We start from the raw sequence: 13,371 nt of genomic DNA, 5'->3' as shown, positions 1-13,371 counted from the left end.
TTTGCTCTTGTCTGAGACTGGTGCTTACCAGATCATCCAGCCTCAGGTTTGTGTTTGAAAGGACTTTGCCCAGTGCCTCCATCTGTGTGTTCCTCATCCCGGCTGTCTGTAGGTGACCTGGCCAGGTACTGGCATTTTCAAGACTGACTGTGCTGCATCTTTGCTGTGGCCCCCTATTAGTGAAGTTCAGCATCCTCAGGCTGGAGTAATGCCCTTGCTTGGAGACCAGGGTTATAACTAATTCATTAGTTCACAGTGATGTACTTACAAAGTGCCTAACATGGAAAGACCTTGGTCCCAGGGAATGTTTCTGGTAAAACTGCAGTTCCTGAAGCCAGATCTAACACAACTTGTTGTTTTCCACATGTTTGGCCTTCTGTTATTTTTCTTCCCCTACTTTCAGAACGGCAGCCAGTTCCCTGGTGCAGACAGATGCAGGATTGCTATGCCCATGCCAGCAGCTGTCTGGGTGATACAGATTTGAGCTGGCTTGAATCCAGATAGCTCTTGTGAGATGAGCAAATGCATTTGCCTTCTCCCTGTGCCTAGAGACACCAATGTGGTGTTTTGATCAAGCAACAGGAGTTTGTGCCTCAGGTCACTGGTGGGGCAGAAACCTATGTATGGCTGAGGAATTGGCCTTGCCTTCCATCTGCCTATAGCCTGTTTGCCCCTCTACAGCCCTGTAAACCTGCCTAGGTCATACTTCCAGCCCCTGTAAACCTGTCTAGGTCATACTTCCAAGAGATTTGTTCCAGCAGCCCTCAGTGGTGGGGGTTTTAATGATCCTGGGATTTCTATCTGTTGCTCCTTTTGGTGTCCTGTCCAGAGATGAGGAGAGGTTTATCAAGTTCTCCTACTTGCACAAGACATAGATTTTCCCACTGATGTTATTCCTGCTCCCCTACTCTGTCACCCATGATCACAGGGTCACTGTGGTGGTAGTCTTGAGCTCCCAGGCTTTGATGTGTTTTTCTCCAAGCCCTCTTCCTTCCTGGGTGGTTGTGCAGCCACTGCCTCCCAGAGAGAGCAAGGGACCAAGTTCAGCTTGCTCAGTGCTTTATAAATTATTTGTGCCTTGTGTGGATGCTCTACTTCAGCATCATAACGGGCTCAGAACCCCTGCAAGTGCTCCTTGGCCAGCTGCTACACCCTCCCTGTGTGGCACAGAGCACAGGGCAAAGCCCAGTGTGCAGCTGTGGCAAGCAGCTTTCTGGGGCTTCACTACATTCCTTCTCTGGGTTCTCCATGTTTTTGAAGGTATCCTTCCTTCCTGTGGACTTTTTCTGTGCTGACCACTGTCCTGACCAAGATCTCAGGGTACCAAAAGCATTCTTCATTCCCAGTGCCCCCCTGTCTAAAGTCCTACTCTTCACAGGGTAGTGTAGTACATCTATTTCTGTCACATCCCTGGTCTGCTCTGACATCTGGGCAGTCTGTTGTGTGTGGAGTGTGTGCTGGTGGTTGCTATGCTCAGCCACTTCATTTACAGCCTCAGGAATGTGAGAGGCCCTCAGAAAAATGCCAGAGGAAAGAACGTGTTTGAAAATTCCTGAAGGCTTTGATAGAGAAGGTATTCTTTTCACCCTGCAGGAGCAGCAACACCAGAATTCTCACCATAGTTATGCTAAACTTCAAGAAGAGGAACAACATAAAATGTGAGAGCACATGCTAAAAGTGAGTTGAAAGTGACAGGATTCAATCCAATTGTTATGTAGCCCCAGCACAGAGGCTTCAGCCATCCCACTCCCTCCAGGTGGATCGCAGTTGGTGTGGAAAAGGCTCAGAGCCATAAATGCCCCCTGCCTTGGGCTGTCAGGACAAACTTTGGAGGTGCAGGTGCCTAACATTAGGGTACTGAGCTGATCCCAGCTCCCTGGCAGCCCTATGGGGACTGGGAATAAGGCTTCAAAGTTAAGCCGTCTGGTATGAGGAAATTCCAGAGTTTGAGCACATTTATAAGCATGTGATACGATCTTTTATTTTAATTGCATAATCTTATGTTCTTTTTTTGTTGTTTTTTTTTTTTTTCAAATCTATCTAGATTTGCATCACAGTGGTGTGGTGATGCTGAAACAGACTGCTGGCTGGAATAACCTGCCCACCCAACGGAGCATTACATAAATGCTCTCAAAAATAGACTTCTTGTTCCTCAGATCTCCAAGCTGAGGCCCTGGATCTTACTGTCTGAGTGAGATCTGACTCAGAGAAAATAAGACTCACTAATGAGTACTTACAGCTGCAACCACAACTAATGACAGCTGCATTTTAAACTTCAAGATAAAATGTTAAGTGCTCTGGAAAATCAAGTATTGAAGGCCGAAAGGTGGTGGGTACTCTCAATTTACCTAACTCTCAAAATCCCATTTATAAAATAGAAAAGTGCCCCACAAAACACAGAGTGATATTTCCAGGGCACATTTTTTAGCCTACATCTTGTTGATGAATACCATAGGAAAATGTGACAGTGGCTTGATACTGAGTGAGATGCTGATTTGAAAACTGTTGGAGGATGGTAATTTTGCACTAGTGCTCTTCAGGTCTCCTGAAGAATCCAACTTACACTGAGGTGTTTTTGGTTTTTTTGGTTTTTTTTTACTTTTTTAAATTTTATTTTTATTTATTTTTAACTGAGACTCTTGAGGCGATTTAGATGGGGGGGTGGTGGGGGGAGGGGGAGAAGGAAGCAAGTCAAGTGCTTCTCACTTTTCCTAAGGTTCTTTCTTCTTTTCTTGCAGAGATTTGGGTTTAATTAACTTTTTCACTAGTCAGAAACTGGGGTCAGTGAGGATGGGACTCAAAATTTGGTTATGGCTTTAAGTAGATATATATACATGAGAAGATGTTTTTCTGGTTTTCAAAATGTGTTTGGGAAAGGTTTTGTAAAAAGCTCTCACAAAGGGAGTCCTGGACAACTCATATTTGTATCTCACAGGATAGAGAACATTCAAAGACAAAAGACCTTCAACTGGACACCCAGTAACGAGTTGCAAGAAAAAAATTCCAAAGATGGCATGAAAGAAAACACTTCCAAGGCTGAGATTTGACAGCATAACACAGGAAGGCAATTGCACTTGACCAACTTGAAACCCCTATGGACACCTGGAAAGTTCAGCAACAGAAAGAAGCAAGAGGAGATGAGTGTTTGCAGCTCTGTCTTGCAGTCAGGGCAGTGAGAAGGAACTAAGTGATATTCACACCTCAGCAATTCTTTGCTATAAGGGTAGAAAACATGCTGACATTCACTGGCACTGAGTCCTAGAAGATGTAGCTGGCCAAAAGATCTCAGCCTGAAGGAAACCATGTGCAACACTTTTGGGAGAATATACCAGTCATCACTCAGGAAAAAACTGCTTCTCAGATGATATCACAGTCAGTCTTTATTGCCCATTGTTCAGAGATAAATAGCTGTCTTTCTATTATGAGAAGTGATAAGTGACTTTCAGGGCTTTCCCCAGGAAAGGAAAGATTTCAGAAGGAAAAGCTAAGTCATCTGCCTTTCCCTGACTATATTTTGTAAGCAAGTCAGACTACATTCTTAAGATTTTTAAAACATTTTTTATTAATTTTTATTCCTTTTGACATGTTTTTATAGTAAAAGAACAGAGAATAATGTATTACAATGCATATATAGAGTGAAGTCCTTCAACAAGCTGCTTTAATATATTTGCTTTCTTGCACCATAGCCATCTCTCACTGAAAAATGGAAGTTTCAGGAATTATGGCTCATTAGAAAAAACTCAGAACCTCAGAAAAAGCAACCACAAGTGTGTTTTAAGACTCTTCTTCTAAGCCTCAAAATTCCTTACAAGTAAAGGAATGAATGTGATTATTATTAATGAATAGAAATTATTTTTAAAATAACTAACAAACTGTGTTGGCTCAAAACACCCATCTTCTGATGCAGCTCATCAGCTAGGTATGAGAACTGGGTTATGTGTGCATTCCTGCTGGACTCCTCTAGGAAGGAGAATGGGGAAGTTCTCTGATGGGAACTGGGGCTATGGCAATCAGATGGGGAACTACACCAGGACCTTCTGATTTGCTAAAACTTCAGTGCCTGGACTAAGGAGAACTTTGCTTTTACCCCAGTATGCTCTGGCAAAGTATCTCACTGTCTGTGGACTGTTTTCCAAGGTCTTGGATGAAAAGGGAGCAAAATGATGAATTAAAATTTCCTTCTCTTGTTTTTGTCACGCTTAAAAAGCTTAAAAAAGGGAAAACTCAACTGAAATAGAAGCAGCCAGCTAGAAGGATTCAGAACTGGATCTAATGGGTCTTTTCCCAGAGAGAAGAGGACACACTGAGAAGGTGGAAAAAGGATCATATGTAACAGGATGGCATAATGGGAGGGAGAGCATGAGAGTACTGCCATACGAACATTCACATTTAACTGCAGAAGGACAGGGCTAGTACATGAGCTTGAAAAAAAAAGAAATCAGTTCCCTATAGTAAAAGTTAAATAAAAGGTCATTTATATAAAGAACACTTAGGGAAAGAAGAAAAGCATTAAAAGGTGAGAAAGGCAGGAGAAGCTGGAAGTAAGTGGGAAGGACAGAGTGCCTCTGGCCAAGGAAATAGCTGAGGGCTGCAATTAGCTAAATGGTACACGGCTCCTGCGCTGCTGCGATGGTGCTGCGGTTCTGAACCGCTCCACGGCTCACTGCTGTGTCTAATGGCAGCAGGGCTGGATAATAAAGGCTGTTCTCTGGGCTGCCAACAGGAATTCATTTCCTTTAGCTTTTGGTGCCCCAGCTATATTTTAACTGAAAACTGTGAGCTTTTATTTCTGGAATAACAGTAGCAGATAACTACGGCACCGCCATGGGTTTATAGCAATGCTTTTTGCGTGGGGATCAATCGTTTAGACAGGATTTGCACTCCTCTCCACAATCACTCCTTGCTCCCATTAACATGTTCAGCCTAGGAAAGATATGATAGGGGGAGGCAGTTCTTATGCAGTGAGGCTTCTTAAGCTAAAAGCAATGACTAAAAATTCCACCTCCTCTTATGAATACTATGTAGCTACAACAAACTTGCTCCTTGCCTGCAAACAAGCCAAAAGCCCTTCCCTAATGCCAGGGAATCTCGGTGCCTTCCCTGAACATTTAAGTGGTTGTGGGTGCCTCACCACTTGGCAGCACTCAGTGCCAGAGAGCAGCAGACACAGATCGATGGGGTTAAGTGGCTTCGCTCTGTGCTTGCCTGCATGTACACATCCCGCCCTTCCCCTGCCTCCCCGCTTGCTCTGCTCTTACTTCTCTCTGGGGACACCGTTTCCCTGCTTGTCCAAACAAGCTCCAGAGCCTGAAATTGCCAGAGAGTGAAGAGAGAAAAGCCTTCCTACTTACGAGGGGCAGGGTGAAGGGAGACTTGTCCTATGCTAAATACAGGGAAGAGGGAGCAATTACCGCAATGTCATTTTCTGCTGCATGTGGCAGGACCGCTGGCACAGTCTGGTGACAGATCATAAGGATTCTCTGTCTTAATAAGCAGCAAGCATGTCCTGCGGAGCAAATGTCTCATGTAAATATGTATTGGCATGGGGACAGGTGTCACACAGGGCTTCCCATCAAAGGAGAGGAAATGCAGCATCATTTGGAGGGCTGCTTCTTTGGAAGTGCAACCACAAAGGAATGAATAATAGGATTAATTCACTTAGCTATTGATCTCAGACGCACACATTTTCATTTAACATTATGAGAACAGCCAGACTCTCATGGTTCATAGCCTGTGGGCAGTACAGCAGAGACAGCATTTGCAAGCCCTTTTCCCCATTTGCTGATGAGGTAAATCTTAGCAGCACGTTCCTTATGGGAGCTGCAGGGGAAGGATCTCCTATGGAAAACAGCCTAATGTCTGGACTGGTGTGACTCTAATGCTGCTCTCTACAGATGTACTCTGAGCAAATAATTGGTGGCCAAATAAAATGGGGACCTACCCATAAAAGTTCTATATAGAAAGCTGAAGAAAGAAGGGAAGGAAGAAAACAGAATAGGCTGATTTAATTATGTCTGGACATACATGCACACAATATCTCAGCTAATCAGGGAAAAAGTTCAGATACAGCCCCCCCATATTGCCATAAACATTGAAGATCTATGACAGTGAGAGAAGAAAGAATATGGTGCAGGGAGACATTAAGACATTTTTCAGTAGTTTCATCACATGGAACATGAGGTCTGCTCAGGGTCCCAAATAACTTCTTTGCCAAATTAATCTGCAAAGTTAAGTTTCTCATAACTAGCTCTTACAAAACCACCCTGCCCATAAGCAAGCAGATGCAAGGGCCAAAAGTAAGTGTCAAAGGTGGTAAAGACCATGCTGGGATCTGTGGAGTCACCAGGTGACACCAGCAGAGATGCTGACACCTTAGATGATCCCGAACTGGGCCAGCTCGTGCAGTTCCAGATGGCTGAAAGCTTCCCATGGGCAAATCACAGTGATATCTGCAAAAGAGGGAAAATGACAAATGTGTTCTCATAGCCCAATGCACTCCTTGGATTTATTTTTTATTAATGGAAAGGCTGATTTACTCAGGAAACATTAATAAGAATGAGATTCCGTTTGAAGGTTAAATGGGCAGATGAGCATTTCCAATCTGGTACTACCTGTCAGACCAAACCAAATCAGTGTACTTTCTCTCTGTGAACAAAAGCAAGCCAGCAGTTCCTAGTCTCTTCAGTGACTATGTAAACTGGTGTAATAGTTAATTCCAGTTATGTGGTTTCTCCTGTTCTTATAAATTACCTGTAGTCTAACTGTGATCTCCTTGAAGACATGTGCAGATTTAGATCAGATGCTGAATAATTTGGCCTACAATATTTAGGATCTGTAACTCTCTCTTCATCAATACTTCAAAGTTCTGACTGGCTACAGCTCATCCAATGCATTTTTCTCAATCCCAGATGGGTACATAAAATTCTTAAAATTAGGATTCTGATGACAACACAAATACTTGACCATCTGGGATTTAGTTTCTGTGATTTTTTGGTATTAATAGCTTAGCATTTAGCATTTGTTTGAGAATCTCATGCTGCTGAAATTCTTAGCCAGAGTATTAGCAGAAAACAAACAAGCACTTCTGCAGCCCAATGTAGGTAGTCTGAAGCTGAAACTTACATAAATAGTCTTTTCTTCACATAGTGTATAAGCATGAACGTGGCAGCTTGGGGAGGCAGAACTAGGCTTCTTTGGTGACCCTGAGAGCTGCAGACAGGCCAGGGGAACAGAGGCCACCCCAGAATCCTCTCCCATGGTCAAGTTTGTCTATGCTAGTGCTAAAGCAGGGCACGACAACATCCTGCAGAGCTTACCTGTGCCCAGCCCCTCCATGCCTGGGATGTCATCTCCAAACCTAGGAGAGAAAAGAGCAGGTAAGGAGTGAGTTTGGGGCAGCAGCAAGGAAAGGGGAGATGCCCTAACCCCAGCCAAGGAAGAAGAATTGTGGGCAGGGAGCAGAAGCTGAGAGGGGGCAGGGGGAAGCCTTCTGGATCCTTGCCCAAGGAAGATGCACAGAAGCACAACGTAGCAGTGGGGGGCGACTCAACTGGCACGGTTTCTTTTCTTTCCACAATTCCCTTACCCTCTTACTCCTTTTTTGGGGGGCTTGCTCTTGAACTGCCTTGTCTGTCTCTGCTTGAACTTGGGGGGCCCCTTGCGCGGTGTGGTGGGGCCGGTTGGAGCATCCCCGGTGTTGAGGTTGGCAGCCGGGGTCTCACTCATCGCTGGGCTGTGGGCAGCTGGCACGGGCCTCTCTCAGATCCCTCTGTCTGCAAGATAACAGCAAGGACTGGCACAACGCTCTGCTTATCTGTTCTAGGTATCAGTAGTCAGATGACAGAAGTATGGAAAATATAATTGTGACAGGATTAAAGATAATGGTATTATAGATAAAGAAAGATTGTAATGAGTACAAATTAAGCAGGGTAGTGCTGCCTTTCATCTGGCATGCTGGAATTAAGATGCCAAACAAAGAGCACTTGAGCTAAGGCCAAAAAGACATTTACCCCACAGTGCAATGTCTTGCCGAGTCATGGAGACTAACACCTCCTTTTGTCTCAAACACAGTTGCACTCTTGGAGACAAGTTGCTGCAGAAACTTGCCCCACAATTTAGATAAAACAGGAAGTTTAACACCAATGCTGGGGTTTTTTTCTAGCTAGCTTTGGAGTAGCGTTGCTGAGGTTTTTGCTTACTGCTTCAGGACCTGACTACAGGAGCCACAAAGACACATGTACGGCTTAGAGAAATATCCTGTCCTTGGGAATCACCATGATACACCACTTGTTCTCATACTTGTGCCTAAGCATTACCTTTAGAACAATGATGGACATGGGACGCTGGGCTGGATGGGTCCTTTGTCTGGGTGGAGCTGCAATTAGGGCCCAACGTTTGTCAATACCAAACTCATGGGAAATATAAGTTTTAAAATATAACTCATGGGAAATAGCACAAGATCATTGCAAGATTATGCAGAAGGCTAAGGCAACACACTGGAGACTATCTTTTAGGCAGAAGTTTATTTCACAAATTTCTCAGGATTCACAGGAGTAAAGCCTGCAACTTTCCCCAGGATGTGCCCACTTTGGTATTTTTGAGCATTATATTACATGTGCTGACCCCTCCTCACCACACTGTACATGAGCCAAACTCCACAGGAGATAAATAGTTATCAGGGTGCAATTTCTGTTTGGGAGACATGTCTCCTGTCTTAGACAGCAGAACTGCTGCACTCTGAGCCTTTTGCTTCCTTCCCAGAGAGGACAGCTATAACTCTCACCAGTGCCCAAAGGGAAGCAACCAGCCCTTCATTGAAGTTTGTGCTAATTAGTATGCTTTTAGTAATATAATGGTCTGGACAAGTGCATTTATGGATAAAAAGAAATGCAACTTCTTTCTTTCTTCCTTGAAGTCACGTTTTCCCCATGACTGTTATATATCTCCTATCTCCAGGTGATGTAATCACTGATGGAATTAACTTCAGGATTTGTTTCTAAAGACTAATCTCATTAGGTCACCATAGTACTCTGGCTTAATCCCCAACATCACCTGCCATGACACTCTGGACTTCTAATCTCAGAACTATAAATGTCATCAAAGATTTCTTTCCTTAGTCTAAAGAGAGTTCATTCCTTTATCCTGAAATAGCCAGAGCATTGGAAAGCAAATCCTTATATACGAGGAGAAAGATCATCTGAGCAATCCTCCTGTGTCACTTCCACATCCACGCAAGGTGAAGAGCCATATTTCTGTATCTGTGGCAGTCTGGAAATACTTCATCCAGAGCATCTTTCCATCTGTGGTGGCAGTAGGATGGTTCCAAATGATAGCACCTGGAGGCAGGCTAGTTCTTCTGTTGCTTGTGGTCAGGCTTCTGTCTCAGCTGTAATATCCCAAGCAGGAGACTGGACAGGTTCCAGCAGCCCCAAATGGAGGAGCAGATGGTTGTGTCTGAAGCTGCAGTATGCACAGATGCTATTCCCCCGCGTGTAACACAACGCTTCCTAAGCACACTCTGTGCCCACAAACACAAGGATCAGCTCAAACCCTGGAAGTTACTTATTTGGCTGCCATCTCTGCAGTGCCTGAACAGTTGCCCAGTATTTACAGCTTTTTCTTTTTCCTCACAGCATGGTGGCAGGACAGGCAAACACTGTCACCTTCTTCTTTTACAGAATGAGAATGGAAGTGCAGTGATAGGTATGACCTGGACTGCACTGCTGGGAGGAGAGATGAAATCTTTTGACTCACAGATTTTTAGGGCCAAACTGAGAGATGAAGGCATTTGCCTCCAAAACAAAGACAGAATTTTGTCCCTCTCTGTTACTCAGGTGGGAGGAATTCAGATGATACTGCCCTACAACAAAATGCTTTGCATCAGAAAGCCGCTCCATAGCATGTCTGCTAACGTGCCAAAGTCTATTACTATGTCTCTTTCTCAGATGCAATTCTTACCAGTAGGTCTCTGTCTCAGTGCTAGACCCCCCTCCTGAACTAAGAGACATGCATCCACTTCTAAGCACCATGTTACTTGGCACCCTTCTCAAGGGCTACTCCCAAAAGTACAACAGAAAAACAAACCAGCTAACAGATTTCCATCCCTTAGGACTGACATCCAAAACTTGAAAGATGTATTTGTGCTCCATCTCCTGCTGAATTCCTGCTCTGCTTCAATAACCTCTGCTGTGCACTGGCATGTTACCTTAACCACAAATATGTCTTTGAGAGTCAAAACCTCTTAAATCCTTGAGTCCACATTTTGTCCCCAACTTCACTCAGTAGAGGAATAGCTAATGGGAAGATTCAGCCCTTGAAGTTTCTTTTTGCCCCAACAACTGAAGTAGTTGTATCCATTTACCAGATATTCAATAACCCAGGATTTGGTAGGAAAATGCCCAAATCACACTTCATCCACTCTCACCTGCATGAATTCAATAAAGAGCACTCAACGAAACTTTTAGCTAGGGACATTTCTAACATTAGAGATAATTCTAACTTCTTCCTTACTAATCTCCCTCTACTTCTAATTCTCTCCATGCATCACTAAAAAATGACAGAGGATGGAAAGAACCTTAATGCCACATAACAGCTTTCCTCTTGCCAAAGGAAAAGTTGCCTTTCCACCATGGAGCTGGTGGGACTTGCATGCCATCATTGGAGTCAAAGAATTCTCCATTCATGCTGGAGTGGGCCCTGCCCCACAGCATGGAAACTGCCCCAGTTCCCACACCTTGGGAACAAACTGCCCCCACACACAGCCAGACAAGCACCCCAGGATCACAGGCATGATAGAAATGCCAGTAGCAGCTTCTTCCCATGGGAATTTCACAGCCTTTTGCCTTACCATACCTGGTTACTTGGATAGTCCTTGGTACCAGATCAAACAGGTGGCTTGACAAACGTTCTGAGTCTCCTCTAGATCTCTGCAAGTGCTATGCTGCCTTCTCCCAGTGTTTCCTGGTCTGCCAGAGCTCTTTTGCTCCTGCCAGCACCAGCACACAGCTCCAGGGCAAGGGCTGATGGCTGTGGATGCAAAGACTGTTGAGGCATAAGATCCTCTGCCATGCACTTCCTCTGCTCCCTCCTCTGATGAGGTGTTACCTAATTGCCCCTGACAGCATTTCTGCTCAGTCTAGGGCTTAATCCTCTAGGTAAGAGCTTTGCTTGCATCTGAATGCTAATTATACCTAATACACATTAATGGGCTTATCTCAGTTGCGTCAGAAATCCCACCTCGGGGTTGTTGGCCAGGTTAATCATCCTTCTTTTAGTTTTATTTAAATTTAAAGGGGCTTGAATACTATGACAAATGCTGACTCTTTAATCTGCTCCATCCTTAATCTCTGACTCTCTGTGGAAAATGTCTCTGGCAGATAATGTAGATGCATCACTTGATCTTCTTTTCTCTTTTCAGACTGTTTTGGTGTAGGAACTCATCTTCCCCCATCCAAAGCTTTCAAAAATACAAATTCCTCCATGTGCACTTGTCTTACACTACTCAGGGTGTCAGACACAGAACCTTCATGGGCCATGGCCCTCCATGCAGATACTCTTCTGTGAGCAGAGAGGAACCAGGGGGAAACATCCTTGTGCTCCCGTTCTCTTTATGTGTTTCTTGCATGCTCAGACCTTGGCCTCGGGAGAGCCACTAGCATCATCCTTTCAGGCTTTTGTCGGGGAGTATCAAATCCAGGGCCTTTGAGGAGTCTCACAGCTCCAGTCTCAATTGCTTGAGGTGGCTAATCATAGTGATGGGAAGAAGTCCATGCAGGTTCAGCCCTTTCTGCTCCTGTGTCTTACACAGGATTTCAAATCCTTCATTCTGGCAGCAGTTTTAAGACCAAGAACAGGTGAAAGAGGATGCACTCTAAGAGACAGAAACTTATTTCCAGTAGAACCATATTCCCAAGTGGGGATCACTGGAAAGACTATCCCAGTTGAAAGAAGGGATTCAGTGAGAGCAGAGGTACAGCACCATGTCATGAACTCCTCATTGCTGTGCCCTGCAGGTATGGCTGGGTGCTGGGGCAGGAAACACCAGCTGCCTGTCCCAGCTGCTCCCTGGCAGCCCCCCAGTGCTGCTCTCAGCAGGCTCAGCCAGCTGAGGACACAAACCAGGGGGGTTCCAGGGAGCCCCAGCAGAGGGGTGCCCACCCCAGGCGTTCCTCAGCATGAGGAACTGAGCAGCCCCTGCTTGTACAGCCAGGTTTGAGACAAACCCCTGCAGCAGCACCTGCCCTAATGATAGAGGAAACAAAGAACCCACGCAAGAATCACAACTCCCTCTCCCAGCTACTGGATCTGTTCACACTCTCCAAGCACCAACATCCAAACTTTTCCCCCATGGAGTTTTATCTGGACTTTTCTCTCCCCTGGGTTTGTTTTTCAGCCAGTTCCTTTTCCATCCCCCTGCCCCTCCTTGCTATTGCTTTGAGCTCCCAGGGAACACTTACAGTGCCAAGGGCTCCTCTTGCAAATCATTCAACTCCCGTCCTCCAGCCTGGGTAGGAAGAGTCTCGAGGTGTCCCTTGTCCTCCAGATATACCCTGCCAGCAGGTGACATCAGGCCATCCCTCGTGGGCGGTGTCTGCACGGCAGGGCTGGCAGGGGGGAGCACTGTGGGACCAGAGCTGGGCGGGCAGAGCTCCAGCAAGGTCTGGGGGAGCAGCAGAGCCTCAGCACACTCCCAAGGGGTGATGTGCCCCTTTCTGCAAGAAGGTTGTGGCTTCTCTGGAGCTTCTGGGGGACATCTCTGGAGAAGCAAAGGGAAATAAAGAAATAACCTGGCCTTTGAGGGGTGCTGCTTCTTGGAAACACACATGTCTGCACATGCCAGGGAAGGGAGGATTCCCTGTCCCTCTCCTGTGCTGGTGAATGCCTGGAGGGGTTTCCAGTGAACCTCTCAGAGGTGCTGCTGTGTGAAGACACACCTTACAGAGCCAGGCATGCAGCTAGCCCAGTGCCAGCAGGGCTGAGTCCACGCAAGGGAGTCCTGGGGAATGCTGCTGAGGTGCTGCAGGGCTCTAGGGAAGCAGATGGGAAGGCAGGGGGAGAATGGGAACCTTTGTGTTGCATGTGGGTGGCCAACCAGTCCCTCCTGAGACCCATGGTGTTGGGCTGAGGGAGCAGCCAAGTCTCATCTGGGTACCAGCACCATTGTCACTGGGAGAGGCCCTCAGAGGCAGAGCTCAGGCCACACTCCAGCCCACCAAAACTCCACGTGTGGCAATGCACACTGTTTTATACCCAGTCCTTGGAATCTCCCATGTGCTCTAATAGCCTGCTGTAACTGCCTGGAAGATCAGTGTCAGAGATGGGGAAAGAGTTGGTGGAGTCTCAGGGTGAAAAGAGAAGGTCCAGAGTCCTGAA

General features: G+C 45.7%; 1 protein-coding gene across 2 annotated transcripts; it reads right to left on the bottom strand.

Annotated features, from left to right (window-relative positions):
* Positions 1 to 3,585: 3,585 nt before the first annotated feature.
* PDE6H (phosphodiesterase 6H) lies at positions 3,586 to 12,530 on the bottom strand. 2 transcript variants are annotated; one of them, XM_054632250.2, is made up of 4 exons: positions 12,456 to 12,530; positions 7,586 to 7,772; positions 7,317 to 7,357; positions 3,586 to 6,449 (listed from the first exon to the last, which is right to left on the bottom strand). In XM_054632250.2, exons 2-4 carry the CDS (start codon positions 7,723 to 7,725, stop codon positions 6,373 to 6,375), a joined length of 258 nt encoding a protein of 85 aa, XP_054488225.1. In that variant the 5' UTR covers positions 7,726 to 7,772; positions 12,456 to 12,530; the 3' UTR covers positions 3,586 to 6,372. The 2 variants fall into 2 exon arrangements, with proteins under 2 accessions (XP_054488225.1, XP_077034803.1); XM_077178688.1 differs by lacking the exon at positions 12,456 to 12,530 and adding an exon at positions 10,852 to 11,197.
* Positions 12,531 to 13,371: the final 841 nt, after the last annotated feature.

Source organism: Agelaius phoeniceus, chromosome 5, assembly GCF_051311805.1.
Source record: "Agelaius phoeniceus isolate bAgePho1 chromosome 5, bAgePho1.hap1, whole genome shotgun sequence".
In the NCBI taxonomy this organism is placed as follows: domain Eukaryota; kingdom Metazoa; phylum Chordata; class Aves; order Passeriformes; family Icteridae; genus Agelaius; species Agelaius phoeniceus.
The sequence above is the reverse complement of the archived record's forward strand: the minus strand, read 5'-3'. Positions and strand labels throughout refer to the sequence as shown.

Coding starts and splice junctions, on each gene's coding strand:
- PDE6H (XM_054632250.2), bottom strand. CDS start 7,725: ATGAGTGAGACCCCGGCTGCCAACCTCAACACCGGGGATGCTCCAACC. Junction 7,358..7,585: donor CCCAAAAAAGGAGTAAGAGG/GTAAGGGAATTG, acceptor TTTCTCTCCTAG/GTTTGGAGATGACATCCCAG. Junction 6,450..7,316: donor CATGGAGGGGCTGGGCACAG/GTAAGCTCTGCA, acceptor CCTCTTTTGCAG/ATATCACTGTGATTTGCCCA.